The 22,806-nt window shown below is 48.5% G+C and overlaps 1 protein-coding gene across 1 annotated transcript in view; it reads right to left on the bottom strand.

Moving 5' to 3' along the window:
* Positions 1-3,012: 3,012 nt before the first annotated feature.
* Positions 3,013-22,806, bottom strand: part of EMC1 (ER membrane protein complex subunit 1) — a gene marked incomplete in the record, with an annotated part of 35,793 nt that continues 15,999 nt past the window's right edge. The window contains 13 exon segments of the mRNA XM_027770606.1: positions 3,013-4,368; positions 4,494-4,623; positions 5,789-5,873; positions 7,441-7,651; positions 8,201-8,374; positions 12,355-12,492; positions 17,967-18,086; positions 18,693-18,854; positions 19,974-20,123; positions 20,279-20,478; positions 21,418-21,426; positions 22,025-22,147; positions 22,450-22,546. Coding sequence (XP_027626407.1) covers positions 4,189-4,368; positions 4,494-4,623; positions 5,789-5,873; positions 7,441-7,651; positions 8,201-8,374; positions 12,355-12,492; positions 17,967-18,086; positions 18,693-18,854; positions 19,974-20,123; positions 20,279-20,478; positions 21,418-21,426; positions 22,025-22,147; positions 22,450-22,546 — 1,779 coding nt within the window.

The raw sequence follows: 22,806 nt of genomic DNA, 5'->3' as shown, positions 1-22,806 counted from the left end.
GAGAGGAGAATGAAGAAGGGATTGCAGCATGGCCATCCCCCCCAGGGGGTGATTTCTCACTTTCTTTTTCTCTGTTTCTCTGGCGAGAGCACATGCCCTACAGCAAAAATCTCTCTCTCAAAAATAAAGTGTGACCCTAACTGGTTATGGAAGTTATTAAAATGCAGGGCCAACTATTTATTAGAGCCACTCCTGGTTTATGAAAATAAATCTGTATCATCTACACAGGAGCCTGTTCACCCTCTGTGCTGGGGGTGGGGGAGAGAGCAGGGCTCAGCCTCTTCCAAAAGAGGCATTAAATCAGTAAGCTACAGTTTTAAGAGGAGGGTCGTGAGGCATAATACTTTCTGTTTACACCAATCTCTTCAAAGAAAAAGGATTTTTACCGACCCTGAGCCTTTTGTTGTAACTATACTTCTGGGGGCCAGCACGTGGTGTAGTGGTTAAGGCATTGGACTCCGACATGGTCAACCATGGTTCGAGTCCCAGACCTGATGGCTTGCTTTCTCATTGGGGGACCAGCAAATGACAAAACGGTTACGTTGCTGGACCCCCATGTAGTCGACCATGTTTGAGTCCCGGATCCAGCGACTTAAACTCATGCTGAGCACGTGTACGTGCATGCTCAAAATCCCAAGAGGAGAATGAACTGCAGTCTGGCCATTTCCCCTCGGGGGTGATTTCTTGCTTTCTGTCTCTGTTACTCCCATGTGTACACATCCTCTAGGAAAAATCTCTCTTAAAAAAAAAAAGAAGGAAAATGACCACAATGGGACCAACAGATGGCATAATAGTTACGTTGCTGGACTCCCACATGGCCAACTATGATTGGAGTCCCAGAACCGGAGGCTTGAAACTCACGCTGGGTGTGTGCATGTACATGCCCAAAATCCTGAAAGGAGAACGGAGAATGATTGTGGCATGGCCATCCCACCTAGGGGGTGATTTCTTGCCTTGTCTGTTTCTCCAGTGAGCACATGTGCCCTATAGCAAAAATGTCTCCAAAAAAAAAAAAAGAAAAAAAAAAATAGACAACAAAAGCTACAAACCATTTTCCATTATTCCCAACACAAGTACTATTTAGCAGTATTTTACACCAGAAGATCTTGTGAGTTGATTGAACTAACAAAAATAATGGCCTCTAAAATACTGAGGAATTGCTTTTTAAGTGCAAACATTGTAGGAGTGCCCCAAAGTGAATCTAATTAATTAAGACAAAAGAAGAGATGGCTCAAGGAACATGCCCTGAAAAAGGGGAAGACAAGGAAGTCGACAGAGTAGGAAACGCATCTCTGAAGCCAGTGATAGAAGCTGAGCATAGCCAGTCTACACTGAATGGTGATGTCAGATCAACAAGGCTGAGGGCTAGCTGGTGGTAGGGTGCTTGAGGATGGATCCCTCGACTACGGCCAACTGCAGCTTGAGTCCAGAACCCAGCATCCTGAAAATCATACCAGGCATGTGTACATATGTGCCCAAATCCAAGAAGCTAATGGAGGAGGAGGCCATTCCCCTGGAGGTAATTTCTCCCTCTTGCTGTCTCTGTTGAGCACATGTGCCGTACAGCAAAACTTAACAAAAAAAAAAAAAAAAAAAAAAGATTAAAGAAGGTTGAGAACTAACAAAAAATGTAGATTTGACTATGGTATTAGTATTAAGTACCTGCTTAGAGGTGATTTTCAGTAACACAGTAATGATTAAAGCTGAAAGTATCAGAGGGAGACATGCAGACAGCATAATGGCTATATCACTGGACTCCCACCTAGCCAACGGTGGTTCGAGTCCCAGACCCGGCAACTTAAAATTCACGCCTGCTGTGTGTGTGTCTGTGCCCAAAATCTCGAGAAGATATGGAAGAAAAGGGATTGCAGCATGGCCATCCCCCCTGGGGGATGATTTCTGTCTCTCCAGTGAGCTCATGCACCCTATAGCAAAAATCTCTAAAAAAAAAAAAAAAAGAAAGAAAGAAAGACAAGGAAAGAAATATCAGAGGGCATTTTACAAAAGGGCACATAACTTCCCTCCCCTTGGTTGGTTCTTTCAGATTCTGGCACACAGGTAAAGGAAAACAAGAATTTGTGGGTTCACTGGGCTATTTAAGCACAACAGGCAGGAAGACAACCATTTAGGATGTTCTCTGAGGTTCAGACCATTCAGTAGTTTTAAAAAGCTCTGACATATCTCAGGTGAAAAGCACAGGAAATAACCCACCAACCAAGACACTAGGGTAGCTTGTACATGTTTGTATAAGACAGTCAAAAATTCCAGCCAGGGTCCAGTACGTGGTGTGATGGTTAAGGCACTGGAATCCTACATGGCCAAATATGGTGTGAGTCCCAGACCTGGCAGCTTGAAACTCACATCAGGTGCATGTGCATGCATGCCCAAGATCTGGGGAGGAGTACTGAAGAGAAAGGTTTGCACCCCTGGGGGGATTTCTCACTTTCTCTCTCTTGTCTCTGTCTCTCCAGAGAGAGCAAGCACCCTATAGCAAAAATCTCTCGGCGGGGGGTGGGAGTGGGGATATGATTCTAGTCAGGTCGGGAGATATGATTCTAGTCAGCCTTTCCCAAAACTAGGATAGAACTTACTCTCTTCTCAGGCCACTTGGAAAAGAAAAAGAAGAACACTCTGTGGATCAGGATGAACAGGTGCGTGGTTGTTTGGATCTACTTAGGTGTTCGTTCATTCACTCAACATCAATCAGACTATTTTATTATTAAAGTAAAATTATTATTTGTTTCCTCTGCCAGTAATCCTCCATCAGAATAAGATCACAGAAAGATGACAAGTTTTGTTTAAAAATAACTTAAACCAACTCTTAATAATTAAACTGACAGGTTTCATTATTAAAATACACTTGGTTTCTACCCTGCCTTTTCTCCACTAGTGAAAAAGTAGTCTCCATGTAATCTCCTAACACACAATAGAGGACGAAGGTCAGACCTAGAGATGGTCCACTCCCTGTACATCCATTCTTCTCAGCAAAGAAAATTTCCATCATTCCCAATCCACAAGGGAAAACGTTTATTTCTTCCATAGACCCAGCAACCTGGCCCATCAGTAATGCTACATCCACAAATGCCAGTCTCTTACCCCAACCCTTTTTGTCCCCACTTTAAAATTAGGTTTCTGAAAAGTCACGATATATTTTTCCATGTTTTTCTACGCAAAAACATGTCATGGTTTTCCTGACGACCCAACAGTGTCAAAGGTTAAAACAATAAAATTTTAAAATCTGTTCACTCAAAGAGAACCATAATGACGCATGTGTTAATTTACTATCTAAAACTAAAAATAAATAATGGGGTCTTCAATTAAGAACACCTTTCCTAGGTGACTAGAGTGGCCTGCGGGCGAAGTGAGAGACTATGAGGTCGTGGAATGGGCAAGTGACCCCTTAGTAGCTCTCTGAGGTTCAGACCATTCAGTAGTTTTAAAAAGCTCTGACGTATCTCAGGTAGAAAGCACAGGAAATAACCCACAAACCAAGACATTAGGGTGCACTTGGCTTTTTAAGAAACTGAAGTAAAGACTGGGTGGCCCAATCTCATATAGGAGAGCATCAAACTAGAGTGACAGCATGAAACGAGAGGCTAAGTGACAACCAATTTTGACACCACACATAGCTTCCTTGACCCTAAATGATTTGGAGAGAAATGGTACGAGGCTGGTCAGTCCTCAGACCTCCTCTATGATAATCCTATTTCTCCCTGGGGTAAAACAGCAACTGCTCCTACCAGGTGGCATTGGCCAGAAGAGCTCCCTTCTAACTCTAAAGCAGAACGCAGGGAAGAGTCAGAAGGATCCCCAGATAAAACTGGGAAACCAAGAAGACAAATTCAATTCAATTTCCACAGGCCTCACAGAAAAGAAAAATCAGCTGATGGTCTCACAAAAATAACAGAACATTCAGGGATGGCAAAGACAGGAAACAGCAGGTCCTTTGGACCGCAGAGGAAAAGTCCATCAGGGTGCTTCAAGTTCTCAGCTGAGACAGTGAGCGCTGTCTCCATCCACGGAGGGATTTTGCGTCATGTGGATTCTGGGACTTCTACCCGAGGGTTCCCACAACTCTGAACTGAGATGAGCACTGAACACACATACTCCACGATGGCCAAACTGCAGCTGTAGCTTCACAGCTGGCTGCACCCCTCCGGCTCTCTTCTCTGGCATGGACTCAGGGCTTTACCGCCAAGCACGATTCAGGAGTTTCACCTGAGCCAGTCTCTTAGTGATCATGGTGGCAAAAACCAGGCCAAAGAGGACACTGCTGATTAACACGTAGTCGTAGTCATCCTTTAGGACATCGAACTGTTTGGACGGGTAGACTCGAGTTTGGTAAATGTCCAAACCATAGGCCACGACCTGGAAGGCAGTTAGGAGAATTTTGGAAGGAAGGCAACCAGTGATCCACCAGAACCGTAAACTCAGCTGTTTGCCCAAGGATGAAACAGAGCAGCTGTCACAGCGTGACCACGGACTCTACTTACCAAGCAAGTGGACTCCAGGCCCGAGGGGGCTGTGTAGATGCCTCGCATCCGGGACACCGTCTGGTTATAGTTGATGAATCGCTCGGCGTGTATTTGCACATCTGGGGAGTACGGGATCAGGTTCTCCTCTCTGCAAAACACCAGCCCAGACAGTCACTCTGAACACGGCTGGGAACTGATCTGGTGCCCTTCCCGAGTTCTGAAAGGTTTCCAGGTCACGTATGTAGCTTCCAATCGCTTTCAAAGGCTATTTACATTATTTATTTAACATTCTAGCAGCTGAATGTTAGGAAGGACTGCAAGAGTGAGAGAGATCTGGATTCCTACTGTGTTCTTACTCTGAAGAGAAACAGAACACATGACCGACGCTTCACACCAGGGCAGGACAGTCAGGGCCATTTTAGAACCCACACACTCAGCACCAGGCCAGTCCTGCTCTCGGTCCCAGAACGCCTCTCAGTCATCTCTCCTCTGAAATCCCGACTGCTCTCCGAGTCTTCTCCCACTTTAACCCCCTCTCATGTGGTCCTCCACACCACACTTCTCTCCTCTCATGCCAATACAGATCTGCTCTTTCCTCCACTACCCCCAGATCTGCATGCCCCAAAACGAGGAGTATGCAGGATGGAGGAGAAAAAATATGCAGAGATGGCTGGAAATACAAAACCTGATCCTAACAGTGACCCAGCTCTAGCGTCCCCACACAGTGCAGCCCTATGGTCCTGTGCTAGCGTAATGGTTATGTCGCTGGTCTCCCACGTAGTCGACTGCGGTTCACGTCCCGGACCCGGTGGCTTAAAACTCACGCCGGACACATGTGCGTGCCCGCCCAAGATCCCGAGAGGAGAAGGGAGAAGGGATTGCGGCGTGGCCATCCTCCCTGGGGGGTGATTTCTCACTTTCTATCTCTCTGTCTGTCTCTGTCTGTCTGGCGAGCACATGCCCCCTATAGCAAAAAGCTCTCCAAAAAAAAAAAAGAGGCGCTTTCTCAGGACATCTGATCTCAATTTCACCCACATACATCTTGTCCCAGAGACCCTTCTCAGCCCACCCCTATTTTACTTTCCCCCCAGCACTCCTGAGTGCCTAACAGAGAAGCTCTCTCTTGTCGCTCTTACTTACTAGGTCCCACCAGACTGTAAGCTCGACGCGGACTGACCTCCTGTCGGACCTGCTCCATGCCACGTCCCCAGCCCTGGCGAAGCCTGAGGGCGCACAGCGGGTTGAAGACCAAACTTAACTGATGAGGAAGGTCCTAAGGCCAGAGCATGTAGCACTGACCACAAGGGTCTCACCTGCTTTGTTCTGTTGGGATCTCTGGGCGGCGGGGATCCAGCAAGGCCTTAGGAAGGGAAAGAATTGCTCCAGAAGGTAGCCCAACTGCACAGGAAGAACTGAACGTTAATAATGATCCAGTCCCAGAGGAGGGCCAGTGACAAAAGTCTCATTATCACAGAATGTTACAAAATGAGTTTAAAATAAAAAAGGAGGTCAATAAGGCTCCCTCAAACAGTCTACAAGAATAATCCAATAATATGCATGGGTCCGTTGAGGACCAGCAGGTGGCTTGGTGGTTGGTTAAGGCGCTGGACACTCCCACATAGCCGACCATGGTTTGAGTCCCAGACCTGGTGGCTTGGTTTCTCTCTCTCTCCTTCTCTCTCTCTCTCTATCTCTGGTCAAATTAAAAGCAAATGAATAAATAAAATTAAATTAAAATAATTTAAAAATATGTATATGCATGTGTCCAAATGAAGGTTCCCACTTTTGAAGACCCTCGTTCCTTCACATACCATCCTGCAACATCAGAATGAAGTTCTAGAATCAAGATCTGGGTGAGGATAAAAGAGAAGAGCATGGAAGGCCACTTAGACCTCTTCATCCCTCTCTACCTCCAATAACTCCTCGCCCAAGTGAGTCCCCTCGGCACTAAACGAGCCGCCATGTACGCTGGTCCAGGGGCCGCGGGGCGGGCTGCAGGATCAGGCAGCACTGGGTAGCAGTGGTTTCGGTAATGGTGAGGAATGCCAGGAAACCACCGAGAGGGCTGTCTTCCTCGTGTTGGAGAAGAAAGTCGCACTACCAAGTGCTCATCTGTGTTGACTGTCCCAAACGATTTTGGTCAAAATTAACCAGCCAAGCGAACCTGTTAAACATCACTGTGTCCTGAACTTAGGCTACAGAAGGGTGGATTTTTAAAAATTATTTATTTTACTTATTATTGTCATTATTATTATTTTAAGTTTGTTATAGGGCACATGCGTTCACCAGAGAGAGAATGAGAGGGAAAGTGAGAAAGCAAGTCTCCAAGTCTGGAACTTGAACCGCAGTCGGCCATGTGGGAGGCCAGCACCTTAACCACCACACCACCTAACGGCCCCAAGGATGAGCTGTTAAACCCTGCCAGTTTCTGCAGCCTGTCAGCACAGCCTATGCTCAGAATGACATCAGGGACCAATTTTCTAAGTGAGGTGAAAATATCAAGCCGAGAAGGAAAGTGGTTATCAGAAATGGAGAAGTAGGGTGGGTGTGGCAGCAGCCCTGTGGCCTAGTGGTTAAGGGAGCTGTTTCCCACATGGCTGAGAAAGTAGTTCGAATCCCAGCTCCAGGAGCTTGGGAAACATGCCAGGTACATGTGCCCACAGTCCTGACAGGAGGCAAAAATGAAGAAGGGATTGCAGTGTGACCACGCCGCACTGGGAGGTGCTTTTTCCCTTTCTCTCTGTCTCTCTCTGGTGCACACACATGCTCTTTAGCAAATTAAAAAAAAAAAAAAACTGAGAGGACTAAGAGAGAAGTGGTCATCTTTGTGGGTGGCAAAACTAAGGAACCCTGGAATCCAGCCTTCACCAGCCTTCCCTTCCAGGTGGTCACACAGGGCGGCCAGCAGCATGCTTCCTGCTCCTGCTCTGTCCCCGTCACCCAGAGGCCGCCCCCCGACACTCACTCAGCAGGTGCCGGCTGGTGATGCCCCGCTCCGTGATGGTGGCCTCCATGGCACTGATGGAGGAGGGGAAGATGTAGGACTGCTGGAGCACCTGGGGCAGCTGCGGACGATCCAGAGAGCTGAAGGCAGTGGCGTTGTACTGCTCGGTCCCCTCGTACAGCTCCAGTGCAGTGAACTCATTGCGCCGCGCCTTGGTGTTCCAGTACTGGTACTGTGGAGGCAGGAGGAGGCCGCTCAGGGGTTGGCTGCTGGCTCAGGTGGGATGGGGAATCACGCTGGAAGGCGCCTTCAAATCAGCCACCGAGCTAGTAAGGAAAGAACCCACCTACGACTCCAGTTTTCTTCCATGCTGTTTACTGGCTTTCCAGGTAGTCTGTCACGGCTATCCAATGTTCACCCCAGTAAAAGGAACTCTCAAGATTCTTAGAAGAAGCCGTAATAATAGCTGCTAAACCATGAGTGTTTACTGGGTGTCAGCCATTATTCCAGGCTGGACTGGAGGGCTACTGTTACTCTGCTCTCTAATGATGCCCCCCGGAACTGACATAACTAATTTACTGCTGTATAGTCAAAAACAGGAGAGGTGGGTCGGACCAAGGCAGGATGATCCTGAGCCCGGCCCCTAACCAGGACCCTGTGCTGCCATCCGGCAGGCTAGGATCCAAGGAAAACACGGCTCCCTTCCCCCCAGGGTTTCTGGAAAGGTTTATGATGCAGGGAGCCCTCAGGAGCTACCTCGCGCCCCCGGGAGTGACCTTACCACCACCCAGTTCTCGGAGTGCACGATATGGACGGGGCCCTTGGCTTTCTTCTGCACGGAGGAGTGGACGATGCGCCCAGTGACACCGTCTATGAGGAAGATCCCGATAAAGGTGCGCTCGTGGTGTGTGTCCGCGCTCTCTGTCACCACCGCCAGCAGGTTGGGGTTCAGGCTCTGAGCAGAGAGGGAGAAAAGCTCCTTCAGAGCCATGATGACACCTCACACATGCCACTCCACTGTGAACCCCGTGCCAGGAGGCCAGCCTGGAGCCCTCTGGCCTGGCAGAGGGATGGGATTCCGGTTAGAAGAGCTTCCTCCCAGAGCTTCTCATCACTGCACTTGTTCGCCGTTCACCAGACACCGGGGCTGTGCTGCATACCCTGATTCCCCTCCAACCCTCAAACAACCTAGCAAAGCAGCTATTATCATTATTATGGATAATAACAATGAGGGATATCTTAAAGGAGTTAAGCCAACTCCCCAAGTCACAGAGGTAGCAAAGACAAAATCCAGGCCTGGCCACTCACTGAGCGAAGGAGGGACCTTTTCTCTCCCGAAAGGTTTACTCTTGTCAAGGTCTCCAGCACCCTCCCTATCACGAAATCGGGTGGATGAGTTTCAGTCCTCATCTTACTTGACCTACTAGTACCATACCCAGGGGATCACTCTGTCTTGAAACTCTCTCCCCCTGGCTTCCAGAACACTATTCCTGGTTCTTCCCTTCCTGCTGCCTCCTCCTCAGTGTCTTTGAGGGTTCCTCTGCATCTCCTCGATCTCCACACCAGGGAGTGCTCAGACCTTGGGTTTTTTGGGTTTTTGTTTTGTTTTTTGAGAGCGATTTTTGCTATAGGGCGCATCCACTTGCCGGAGAGATAGAGAGACAGAAAGCGAGAAATCACTCCCCAGAGGGGATGACCACGCCACAAAACCTTCTCTTCCATTCTCTCGGGATACACGCACCACGTGTGAGTTTTAAGCCACCAGGTCCAGGACTCAAACCACAGTCAACTACATGGGAGTCCAGTGATGCAACAATTACACCATCTGCTGTCCCTGTTTTGTTTTTTATTTTAATGAGAGAGCGCACACACAGAAAATAAAGGGGTAATTTTTGAAGAGGTCGCACCACATTGTCACCCTCCTGGCCCAGCCTCACAGCTGGGGCCACAGGACACACCACTGCACCCACCCTGTTTAGGTTGGGCCAGACTAAACCCAGGCCTCCCACACAGCCTCAGCTCCAGAACCGTCCCACTGGCACCTGCATGGAGAAGCCAAGCCCTGGGCATCTTTACCTACACTAGACACTGTGGTGATCTCAATCTCATGGCGTAAGACCATTTGAGGGTGCTGGCAGTGCACACATGTATGTGTCCAAGCCACACTCTCCCTGAACTCCGGGCTGTGCTAACAAGCTGCCATCTCAGTGCCTCTTCTTAGATATCTCGTCTGTGACGTAACACGCCCCAAACAGAACTCTTCTACCCCCGCCTAAGGCCTACTCCTCTCTCAGTCCTCCCCACCTAAGGCAAAGACAACTCCATGCTTTAACGTCTCAGACCCAGGACCTCTGAGTCATCCTCGACTCTGTTCTCCATAGTCTGTCTCTGTCTCTCTGTCTCTCTGTCTCTCTCTCCCATCATCAACATCTGCTTTTTTGCTCTACTTTCAAAAACAGCCAGAATCTGCTCTCTTCCCACCTGCCAGCCTAGACTGAGCTGCCGCCATCTTGCCGGGGTCACTGCAATAGCTTCCCTGGTCTTCCTACTGTCTTCCTTGCCCCTCTGCAGTCTGGGCCCGAATGAGCCTGGTACATTTCAGTCACTGTGTCACTTCTTTGCTCAAAACTTTGCCGTGGCTAATCCTCTCACGCCAGTGAAGGCCAAACGGATGACCTGTGATCTGTCCCTTCAGCCTGACCTCAGCAGCCCCAACGCTCCTCCTCACTCAGCCTGCTCTAGCCACACAGTCCTCTGTGCTATTCCTCAAACACAGGTGACCTCTGGTTTTCTATCCAGAAGGCTCTTCTCCCAGATAATCTACATGACTGACTCACTTTCTCACTCTAAGTGCAGTGCCGCCTGCTCAATGAGACCCTCCTTAGACACCCTATTTAAAGTGTCTTCTCAGGGCCAGCAGGTGGTGTGGTGGTTAAGGCGACGGACTCCCATGTGGCTGACCACAGTTCTACTCCCAGACCTGATGGCTTGCTCTCTCACTTTCCCTGTCTCTCTCTCTGGTGAACACACATGACCTTTAGCAAACCTGAAAACAGTAATAATAATAAATAAAATCATTTTTTAAAAATAAAGTGTCTTCTTAGTCCCATGCCTCGCTCCCTCTTTCTGGTTTTGTCTCTCTTTACAGAATTGGTCACTTTTCACTATAGTAGATCATTAGCCTATTTATGCTAATTACTGGCCTCTCTCTCAGCATGAATGAAAGCTTCACGAGGACAGTAAAATGTCTATTTTGCTCACCGACATTATTCTAGTGCCTGAAAAGAGCACCTAGCATCCAGCTAGAGCTCCAAAAACACCTGCAGCTTCGTCTCTGTAGCAGTCCTTCCAAAAACCGGTAACCATGGTCTAACCACAAGAAAGACATCAGACAAACCAAAGTTGAGAGACATTCTGCAAAACACCTAACAAGTATTTCTCAACACTATCAAGATCATGAAAACCAAGGAAAGAATGAGCACCGTTACAGATCAGAGGACACGAAGAAACCTGACAGCTAAAAGTAACGTGAGGTCTTCGAACAGAAAAATGACATCAGTGAAAAAACTGGTGACACCCAAGTCGATGTAGAGTTGGCAATCAAGTACCAATGTCATCAGAAACGTCGCATGAACATTAGGGGACACTTGACTAGAGGGTAAGGACTCCCTGTGAACTATTTTTGCAGCTCTTCTGTAAATCAGGAACTACACCAAAATAAAAGTTCATTTTTTGCAAACCCTTAAAACTGTGCATAGTGAATATGAATCCAAAAATCCCCACTTCCTTTTTATTCTTTTTTTTTAAACAGGCTTTTGCCTCAGGGTGTGTATGCATGCAGGGGTTGGGGGAGGGGGTGGGGTGGTAAATGAGAGGGAAAGTGAGAAAGCAGCTCCCAAGGAGGGATGGCCATGCTGCAATCCCTTCTCCTCCCAGGATCTTGGGCATGTACACACACATGCCTTGCATGTGCCCGGCGTGAGTTTCGTGACACCAAGTCTGGGACTCGAACCATGTTTGGCTATGTGGGAGTCCAGCGATGTAACTGCTACTCCATCTGCTAACTCCAAAAATCCATGCTACTAGCTACTATTCTTTTTCAACAAATGAAAATACAAGCTATTCTAGAGAATTTTACCTTGGTAAAAATTACAAAACAGTAATTTTATAATATAATGCAATTACATTTTTTCTAGTATAAGTCAAACACACGTCGCGATTTTTATTATTTTGGTCCTTCTGAAGAAGTTAAGACTGCTCCTACATGAAAGGGGTTCATCAATAAAAATTCAAGTCAGCAGCACTAAGAATAGCGTAAACTATGTGGCAGGCTGTTCTAATCATCTCACAAGTTGTCGCTAACCTTCAAATCAACATCATGTGTCAGTGCTATAACCTCGTTATGTTGGTAGAAATGGAAGTTCAGGCAGCCTGGAAACGACCCACAATGAACACCGCAGAGCCAAGCCTGAACCCCACGTCTAACTCGAGGCTCGTGCTCTGCCGTGCTGCCTCATGCTCGTCGACTTCCGTGGTGTCGCTGAGACCCCTCCCCCTCAGTCTCTGCTCATCACTACCGGGATCCCATTCTCTCAGAAGACAGTGTCACAGCCACTAGCCACCTCTGTCTTACGGGAAAGTCCCTTTACCATAACCTAGTGTTGGATCGCAGAGCTGGAGTTTCTGATGGGCCCACCAAGGTTTAACCTGTCATTTCACTGCTACGACAGCACCACTAACGGTAACAAAGGCACGTCTCCTGGTTAGCTGCCACACGCAGGCAGTCGTCACCACGACACGGGAGCAGGCACCACGCCCCTCCCACAGACGGCAAATTGACGCTGGAAGAGATTAAATGACTCTCAAGGTCACATGTCTGCCAATCCTAGGGCCAGACCCCTAAACCTGCCTTCCCGGCTCTACGTTCAACTATACCTTGTAGAGGACGCTGCGGTCCCCCATCACGCGGCCCTGGGAATGGACGTGCTCATTGCTCCGCTTCCCCTTCACCTCGACGATCCGCTGTACTTCCGGGGGGATGGTCAGCTCCCAACTCAGCTCAGTGGTGAGGTCCTAGGACACGAGCAGAAGTGTGTATCAGGAGGGTACACGGGCCTGCGACAGCTGTCGCTCCACACATCCTGCCACTATGTGAGGTTATTATGCAGAAAGGAACAGAGACCAGAATGCCTAGAAAAATAGCAACAAACATCTTGTTTATGAAGAAGTCTCCTTTTTATTTCATTTTGCTTAAGGGTACACACACTCACCAGGGAGACAGAAAGAGAAGGAGAAAAGAAAGCTCCCCCCATGGGGCACAGTCATGCCACAATCCCTTCTCCTCCATCTCCCCCTCCTCTTGTGATTTTGAGCATGCACACACATACGCTCACTGTGTTTCTCAAGCTGGTGAGTCCCGGACTCAAACCACATAGTCAGTCATGTGGAATCCAGCCACTTTAACCACCAGACAACCGGCTAGCCAGGAAGAACTTAGAAAACTCTCAGTTTAAGAGATATTAAAGCCAGGGAACCAGCAGTCAGCGTAATGGCTATGTCGCTGGACTCCCACATAGTCGACCGCGGTTCTCACCCCAGACCCAGTGGCTTAAAACTCACGCCGGGCGCGTAGGCGTGTGTGCCTGTGTGCCCAAGATCCCGAAAGGGGAATGGAGGAGAAGGGATTGTGGGGTGACCATCCCCCCTGGGGGGTGATTTCTCGCTTTCTGTCTCTATGTCTCTCTCCGTCTTTCTGGCGAGCACACGCGCCCTATAGTGAAAACCTCTCCAAAAAAAAAAGCGATATTAAAGCCAGTAAAAAAAGGAGAGGAATACTTGATTGTACCCCATTACATAGCTGAGTAGGAAACATCAAAAGATAATTTACCACTTACTACTATAATCTAAAACCCTTATATCCTGGGACCAGCAGTGCAGTAGTACACTAACAGGGACCTTGAAAACTTGCCTGCTGGTTTGTCAGTCACAGGAAAGCTACGAATAAACACTCACAGGTAAACACGTTATTGTACATCCCTACTGCGGAATTACACGGAATTCTTGGCACGGTGGGGTTTAGTGACTAGAAAGCGACACAGCCTCTGGCTGCTGGTGCTGCTCGGCTCTCTGATCTCTGCCATATACAAAGTGTAGGTCTTTTGTAAAGGGCCACTGAGCCATAACCTCACAGTTTTGCACTCCCCTCGATACTGTACTTTAAAAAAGAAAGGGGGGGGTTTATAAACAAAATAGTAAGGTAGTAAACACACTGAATGAAAAAAGCAAACTCCATAATAATAAATATAGGTCAATTCCATCTGAATAAAAAAGGAATTATGAAAAAAACAGCAATTATGATGGGATCAGCAGACGGTGTAATGGTTATGTTGCTGGACTCCCACATAGTGGACCACAGTTTGAGTCCCAGACCTGGTGGCTTAAAACTCACTTTGAGCACATGTGCATACATGCCCAAAATCCTGAAAGGAAAAGCAATTACAGCGTGGCCATTGTCCCTGGGGGGGTGACTTCCCACTTTCTGTCTCTCCATCTCTGTCTATCTCTCTGGCAAACACGTGTGCCCTACAACAAAAATCTCTTTATAAAACGAAACAAAACAGAAAGCGATCATGAGAACCAGCCTCATAACTAGTGGTTAAGGGGCTACGTTCCACACCGCTGCCCTCAGTTTGAATACTGATCCAGGCAACCTGAAAAACAGCAGGCGCATATGCACATGTGCCCCAAATCTTGACAGAATAGAGAAATGAAGCAGAAGGGGCTGTGATGTGAGCACACCCCATGAAAAAACATGTATGAGAAGGTCCAGCATTTGGCACAGTGATTAAGGCACTGGACCCCCACATGGCCAACTTCAATTCAGGTCCCGGACCCAGCGGCTTGAAAATCATGCCAGGCAGGGGTGCATGTGTGCCCAAAACCTGAGAGGAGAATAGAGAAGACAGGATTATGGAATAGCCATGCCCAAGAAGGGCAATTTTTTACTTGCCCTCTCTCTGTGTCTCTGTGTCTCTCTCTGGTGAGCAGTGAGCACACAGGCCCAATGGCCAAAGTAAAAAAAAAAAAAAAGTATGAGACACACATGTGTGTGGTACAGATAAGAGCATTGTAAGGGCACAGAAGGGACAGCAGGCAGAGGGACAGCGCACTGCCGCCAGGCCTTCCACCTGGGAGAGAACTGGAAATGGGGCTGCGAGGGCCTGTCCGCGTTCTGCGTGTATACTTCTGTATCACAGGCCGTTCATGATGCGAATATTCTCACCTCTTACCAACATTTAGGTTTCTGCCAGAGAATGCACATGCTCACCGGAGGGAGACAGAGAGGAAGAGGAGAAGCACCCTCCCATGGGGAATGGTCGCTCTGCAATCCCTTCTCCTCCATCACTCTCCTTTCAGGATTCTGGGCCTGTGCACACATGTGCCCAACATGTTTCTCAAGCTGCTGGGCCCTGGCCATGAACCACGCAGCTGGCCATGTAGGATCCGCTACATGGCCAGCAGGCCATGGAGTCAGCTCTACTTTTTTTTTTTAAATAAAGTTTATATTAGTAACAAGTAAGGGAGTTAGACGGTGGCACAGCAATAAACTGCTTTGCAATACCCTGAAAGGCTGACCCCCATGGGAATGTCCTAGGTTCATGTCCTGAGACCTCTCTGGAGAAGAGCAAGCACCTACCCATAATCTGAGACTGGGGCTAGGGACAGACTGTGTGACATCAGGACCCAGGGCCCCTTTCTAGCTGTCTCTCTCACTGAATAGCAGGGGCCAGCAGGTAGCATGGTGATTAAAGGCACTGGATTCGAGTCCCAAACCTGGCAGCTTGCTTTCTCTCTGTCCCTCTTTCTTTCTGTCTCTCTCTGGTCAAATTACAAAATAATGGGACCAGCAATTGTCGTAATGGCTATGTCGCTGAACACCCATGTAGTCGACTGCAGTTCAAGTCCCAGACCGACCCAGTGGCTTAAACTCACACCGGGTGCATGTGCGTGCATGCCCAGATCCCGAGAGGAGAATGGAGGAGAAGGGATTGCGGTGTGACCATCCCCCTGGGGGAGTGATTTCTCGCTTTCTGTCACTCTGTCTCTCTCTTCTCACTTTCTGTCTCTCTGTCTTTCTGGCGAGCACACACACCCGATAGCAAAAACCTCTTAAAAAAAAAAAAAGCCTGACCCTGCAGTTTGAAAAGCATGCTGAGGGCATGTTAGACATATGTGTGTATTTGTGCCCCAAATCCTGGAAGGTGGGGAAAATGGAGAAGGGATTACTATGTGACCATCTCCCATGACGGTGTTTTCTCCCTTTCCCTCTCCCTCTCTGTCTCTCTTAGGTGAGTGCACACACCTCTGGCAGACTTTATTCAAAAACAAACCAACCCTAGGGAACCAGCAGTTAGCATAATAGCTATGTCGCTAGACTCCCACGTAGTCGACCGTGGTTCACGTCCCAGACCCGGTGGCTTAAAACTCATGCCGGGCACGTGTGCGTGCGTGCCCAAGATCCCGAGAGGAGAATGGAGGAGAAGGGACTGTGGCGTGACCATCCCCCCTGGGGGGTGCTTTCTCGCTTTCTGTCTCTATGTCTCTCTCTGTCTGTCTGGCGAGCACACGCGCCCTGTAGCGAAAAACTCTCCAAAAAAAAAAAAAAAAAAACAAGCCCAAGAATGTGTTTTCCAGGCAATTTATATTTTTTAAGAATTATCTTATTAAACTTTATTATTATTATTATTATTTTAATAGTTCCAGAGAGCCACGGGGCAGGGGGACAGTGAAAAAGCAAATCTCCAGGTCCAGGACTCGAATCACAATCGGCCATGTGGGACTTGAACCACAGTCAGCCATGTGGGTGTCCAGCGCCCTTAACCACCACACCACCTTTCTGCCCCTCTAGACAACTGTCTTACAGTATTTATGCTAAAAAGCTGTTACCAAAATATCAAGAAAGGGCATTGTATTTTCAAAACAACAGCTCCAACTTGGACGGTATTTACCATGTGCCAGGCACTGTTTCCTGTGCTTTACACGCACTAACTCAGCAAGTCCTCACAGTAACCTTAGAAAGTCGGCACTAATATCACCTTATATCACAGACATGAAATAGAGTACCAGAATGTCAGAAGCCCAGAGTCAAACACGCTGATAAAGCTGGAGCAGCTGGTTCCACGCTTTTAACCTCTATGCTACATTCCATCTCAAAAGGTCTTCGAGCACAGGCTGGGAGGCACGCTAATGAGTATCACAAAGTGCTCACAAAGCCCTGCTAGCAAGGCCAGCCCCTGCAAACTTCAGAGCTGGACTTCAGAACCACTGTGTAACACTTTATTTTTTTATTTATAGGAATTATTTTTATTTAACTTTATTCATTTATTTATTTAAATTTGTCCAGAGCAGGACCGCAAGAGAGAGAGGAAGTGAGAAAGCAAACCACCAGGTCTGGGATTTGAACCACGGTAGGCCATGTGGGAGTCCAGCGCCCTTAACCACCAGGCCACCTGCCAGCCCCTAGTGTAACACAGTTTATAAGAGCTGGATTAACAGGTCAGCCAGTGGTGTGATGGTTATGGTGGCTGGATCCCACATGGCCAACTGAGGAATTTGAGTCTGGACACAGCAGCTTGAAAAACATGCTGGGCATGTGTGCATGCAGGCTTAAAATCTGGAGGGGAGACTGGAGGAGAAAGGATTATGCATTATGCCATGGACATCCCCACAAGGATTCTTTTCTCACTTTCCCTCTCTCTCCTTGTCTCTCTGGTGAGTGCACATATCCTACAGTAAAAACTTAAAAAAAAAAAAAAAGTTGGGTTGGAGACAGTAGGATGCATAGTGGGTACAGCCCTGGATTCCCACATGGTCAACCCCAGTTCAAGTCCTAAACCTGGTGGCTTGAAAAACACATCAGGCATGTGTGCATGCATGCCCAAATCCCAGGAGGAAAATGGAGGAGAAGGGACTGCAGTGTGGCCATCTCCAATGGGGGATGATTTTTTTACTTTCCCTCTCTTTGTGTGTCTCTTTCTCTCTCTCTCTCTCTCTCTCTCTCTCTCTCTCTCTCTCGCACTCACCCTATGGCAAAAACCTTAAAAGAAAAAAAAAAAAAGTTGGGTTAAGTATGTCAGGATCAGAGTAAATCATCCCATTTCTAGAAAGAAAATTCAAAACACAGATTCTATTGAAAGTCAGTCATTAACCTTATCCTCACATAAAAGTACATCTCATCACTCAACCCCCCTTCCTACCTCACCCTCCCAAAATGGAGCAAAACACCCCTTCTGTCTGCTAGAGGAAAGGAACGTGGAACAAACGCTCCCTGAGGAAAGACTACCTGTTGTGCTCTGCTCTGTCTGCAGCCCCGAAGTCATGCCCGCCCGGCACCAGCTGCCCAGTAAATATGAACGACGACTGTGTCTCCGAGAGCAGGGTGAAACCGACCTCAGCTTACAAGGAAAGGAGTAGCATAATTCACTTTGTAGCCAATGAACCAGGAAACACCCGCTACACATGGCCCTGCCATGGCGCCCCTTCCCTACCTTCCGAAGTCGGTATCCGCACAGCCGCCCCTGCTCTGAATCCACCAAGTAGAAGAAAATGGAAGGTGCGAGCTCGTGAAGCTGTCGCAAGACGTTCCGCGTGGCTGGGAAAGCTGTGACCTTGAGAACAGCCCACACAGAGTTAAAGGAAAGGGTTAGGAATCCCTAAACCCTATTTCCCAAGACTCATGACTAATTCCCCACGAAAGGCACCTTAAGAATAAAACAGCAGGGACCAGCAGTTAGCGTAATGGCTATGTCACTGAACTCCCATGTAGTCGACCGTGATTCGAGTCCCAGACCCGGTGGCTTAAACTCACATCGGGCTCGTGTGCGTGCGTGCCCAAGATCCCGAGAGGAAAAAGGAGAAGGATTGCGGCGTGGCCATCCCCCCTGGGGGGTGATTTCTTGCTTTTTGTCTGTCTGTCTCTCTCTGTCTTTCTGGTGAGCGCACGCACCCTATAGTAAAAACCCCTCCCCCAAAAAAGAAAAGAATAAAACAGCAAATCTTAAAAGAGTCAGCACCTACGGAACTCAATATAGGGCTTAAATTTAGTTCTTTTAAGAACCTTAGTTTGCACAAGGGCAGAAACAGCAACTATCTTGGGAATGACCTTAGAGCCCAGACCTGAACCTGCAGACACACACTACCTCTGGTCACTGTGACCGCCCATGCCACTCCGGACCCCACCTGGGGGTTCTCCACGCCCTCTTATGAAGCAGTACCTTGTATTCATCATCTATCAATAGCAGCACCTTGGCGTAGTCTTGATCCATGACTGGGAGGAGCAAGGACTGCAAGATGGGCCGCCTCAGCACTGGGGGAGCCACCTGACTCCACTTCCCAAAAATAGGATTGAAGACATACAGGGAACTCATTCCCGTCTCCTGAAATGGGCAAACTGTCAGACTCCACCATCGTGAAGAGAATGCAAATCCTCTGGGACTTCAGCTCAACTGCAAGGGATTCCCTAGTCTTTGCCCTCTTTGTAGAAAATGAAGTCTGGGGGATGGCAGGTGGCATAATGGTTAAGGTGCTGGACTCCTTTATAGCTGACCATGGTTCAAATCCCAGACCTGGTGGCTTGCTTTCTCTCTTTCTTTCTTTCTCTGTCTCTCTCTGGTCAAATTAAAATAAATAAAAACAAATTAAAAAAATAATAAATCTTTTTTAAAAAATGAAAATTAGTATAATGGCTATGTCGCTGGACTCCCATGTAGTCAACTGTGGTTCGAATCCCAGACCCAGTGGCTTAAACTCACACTGGGTGTGTGTACATGTGTGCCCAGGATCCCAAGAGGAGAATGGAGGAGAAGGGATTGCAGTATGGCCATACCCCCAGGGGGGTGATTTCTCCCTTTCTGTTGTCTCTCTGTCTTTCTGGTGAGCCCACGTACCCTATAGCAAAACCTCTCAAAAAAAAAAAAAAGCAAAACCTCACAAAAAAAAAAAAAAAAAAAGAAAAGAAAAGAAAGAAAACGAAGTCTGGCCTGAAGGGCAATGGTTCCCCTAGGCTAATGTGAAAAGGAAGAAAGTCAATTATTTTCTGGCTCCAAACCTAACCAGGAACTGAACATGCTAAAAAACAAATGAAAAGGTCAGGCAGCAACTCAGCATGCCCAGGGCAGGCATTTCAGAAGAGTTGCCCACCAAACCCCCTTTCTAATAATGCCAGAAATCATCCACAAAACCCATTCAGTTGTAAGAGGCAAAATATAAGCACCTTTGTATCTTCTTCTCCCTCATAGAGAAGAGAAAACAGCCACTCAGCCACCAACCTCTATTCTGAAAGGAAGAGGGCTAGCTTGCTATACATCTGGGCAAGTCATGCCCACTTGCTAGTCAGTTATGCTGGATGGGCCCTCTACCCAGGCATGCAACTGGAAGGAACAGAGTTCTAACCCCCAAGGATCCCCCTGTAACTAAGGACCTAGGAGAAATTTAAGTTGCAAAACACTGAAAAGCCCAGACCTCATCTGGCCGAAGCAAGAGGTGGATGGGCTCACCTTGTCCTTCACCAGCAGGGTGCACTGCGGGGGGTGCGGGAAGTGAGCAGTGGTTCTCTGGACCATCAGTTTAAAGGAGGAGTCTGGCTTCACATTAGGTAGATATTGTTTCCACAGGATGGTGCCAGAGCTGCTCTCAATGCCAAAAAGCTGCAAGATAAATACTTGGCTCACTACCAAAAAGAGGAACCAAAGAGCTGATTCTGTCCATGAAAGCCAGGACCGTGCTATGCCTTACCAAAGGTTTTTTGTTTTCAGCCCCAAATTTCAGAAGGTTCGGTACCTGGGGCTTACCCGCCTCTCACCTTGCCCGAGGCGGTGACCATCACCATCATCTTCTGTAGGTTGAATTCATCTCTGGCCAGAGTGTCAATGTTGATTTCATTCTTAATCTGACTTCGGGGCTTCCGGGCATCATAAAACATCTTCCAGAGGTGGGAAGTCCACGCCTGCAGCAGGATGAGCTGAGACGAGAGGCGTTTCAGGAACATCCCCAGCAGGCCATCTGGTGTCAAAGTAAAGACAGCGCAGTCCACATCAAACCAGGTGTCCAGCAAGGAGGACACGCTTTTCCTACGGACAGATCTCTCCCTCTCCTGTGGGGTGCTCAAGTCACACTCCCAGCCACAAGCCCAAGGGGCCATCTTGTGTCTAATGTCTACCACCTCACACTCAGGCAAGGCCAAGCAGGAGCTTTCCAAAACCTCCTTACCTGGCTGTCACTTCATCTGCCTGGAATATTGTGACAGGAAACTAAGAGGTCAGGACTGGCCATGCAGGATGCAGCCGTGCTGTGAATATCTCCACCACCACCCACATCCAAGATGGCCAGAAAACGGCCTCTGGGTGCCATGACGAAGCAAGAAGAGGTACAGGGGTGTGGGGTGCAGGGTGCAGATGTATGTGTATCATGAACCAGCACGTCCGTCTCCCTTGGCCTCATTCCTACTGTCAACCATTCAGCCTGCTCCAACAGACCCACTGCGACCCGCTCCCACGATTACCATTCACTCTGTCTCTGACTCCACCAGTGAGACCACCCTTTAAATCTCCACCAGCAACTGGACACAAGGTAGCATGGATTAAAACCGCAGTTCCACTGCTTACTACCACGTGACCTGGGAAACAGACCTAACCTTTGGGCCTCCGGCTCATCTGTGGCATGTAACCCGTACGACTGCTGCAAGGGTTAGATCACGTGATGTACATACAAGACCTAGAACAGTGCCCAGTACTTGGCAAGTGCTAACAAGGAGCACCTGTTTATCTTCTCGTCCAAGGAACAAAAGTGAGGGGCACAGAGAACAAGTCAAGAGCACAGCAGGTCCCACGAGCATGGTGTGCGGCACATTGCAATACACAAGTCAGGGGAAACAAGTAATCAGCCGAAAGCCAGCCGAGTGGGCAGCCAATGAGCAAGAAGGCAACAAGAAGGAGGTTTTACCTTGAATCGCTGGATCCAGGCCGCGGAAATAAATAGTAAAGTCCAATTAATTCTTGGCTTAAGGACAAGTGCAATGCCTAGCAAGGTGCCTGGCCCAGAGGGGGCCCTCAGTATCCACCTGGAGGTGAGCTAGGTAAGGGTGGAGGGGAGAGGTGGGAGGCAGCACTGAAGCGGGGTACAGTGAATCAAATTCAACCTGGGGCTGGGACCGTCCCCAGCTCCAGTGGGCTCGGCTATTTCCACAACAGTTCATCCCAGCAACGTCTCTCCAGGCGTACGTAATACTGCTCTGGGGACAGTGGGACACTGCCTCGCACGGAGCCTGACAAGTTTTAGTGCTCAGACCATGGTACCATACATCGTTGTTATTATTATGACAAGGGAAGACCTTCCCCCGCCCTGGAAGGTCAGTTCATCCTCACAGAAAAGTACATAAACCATGTGGTCACAGACACACCAGAAGCTGGTCACGGCTAGTTAGAATGGACTGGCAATCTGGCTAGACCCGGAGTCAGGGATGCAGGTGTCTTTTGTGGGCCAACTAACAGACACATCCCCAGAGGGGCCCCATCAGCAGCTCTGCTGTCCTGACCTCCTCGGTTCATACCTGCCTTCTTGCCAAACTCTCCTTCCAGTTCAGCCTGTGCCCCAGTCAGGGGGAGGTCCACCATCTCTAAGCACACCACTTCTGCCAGGGACTCCTCGCGGCTCCACAACACCACCTTCCCAGCTGCAGAAAACCACAAAAGCCAATTGGCTTTCTGGAGACCCTTCTAGATGGCTTAGGGATCATTATGGCTCTCACATAAAAAGAGAAAAAGCAAAGCAAGGGGCCGGAATCAGTAGGTCAGGTGAGGAAAGTTCTATATCCCACTCTAGACTGCTAAGGAATTATTCAAAAGCAGGCAAAATAAGGATCTGAAAAAAATTGTAGACTACATTTCACTTGACCCTTTTCCAAAAGGGCTGTCCACAGTCCCGATGATACCAGTAAGGCCAGAGGAAACACTGGGGTGAATGCGGCCTACTTACCCAGCTGCTGCAGGAAAAGTAGCAGGTGATCCTCCGTCTGCACCAAGGCCCGGTAGCCCACTGAGTCATCCTTCTTCAGGAACACCTGGATGTATAGCTGTAAGACAGTGAGGACACTGCAGTCAGTGAGAGTCTGAACACCCCTCAGCAACGGGTCCCAAGACTCAAAGCGATAAGCACTGTCAGAGGTCCTGGTTGTGACGCCGAAACAATACCACTCTCGTACAGATGCCAATGAGACAGCAGGTATTCTCAGGAGCCCACAGAACAGTGTGGTAGGTAGGCCCTACTGGACTCCTACACGGGGTACCACAGAACCCACTCCCACACGGGGTACCTCAGGAGATACCCTACACG

This window comes from Tupaia chinensis, unplaced genomic scaffold, assembly GCF_000334495.1.
Source record: "Tupaia chinensis unplaced genomic scaffold, TupChi_1.0 Scaffold000146_1, whole genome shotgun sequence".
Taxonomy (NCBI): Eukaryota; Metazoa; Chordata; class Mammalia; order Scandentia; family Tupaiidae; genus Tupaia; species Tupaia belangeri.
Note: the sequence above shows the minus strand (reverse complement) of the source record. Positions and strands in the feature narration are given on the sequence as shown.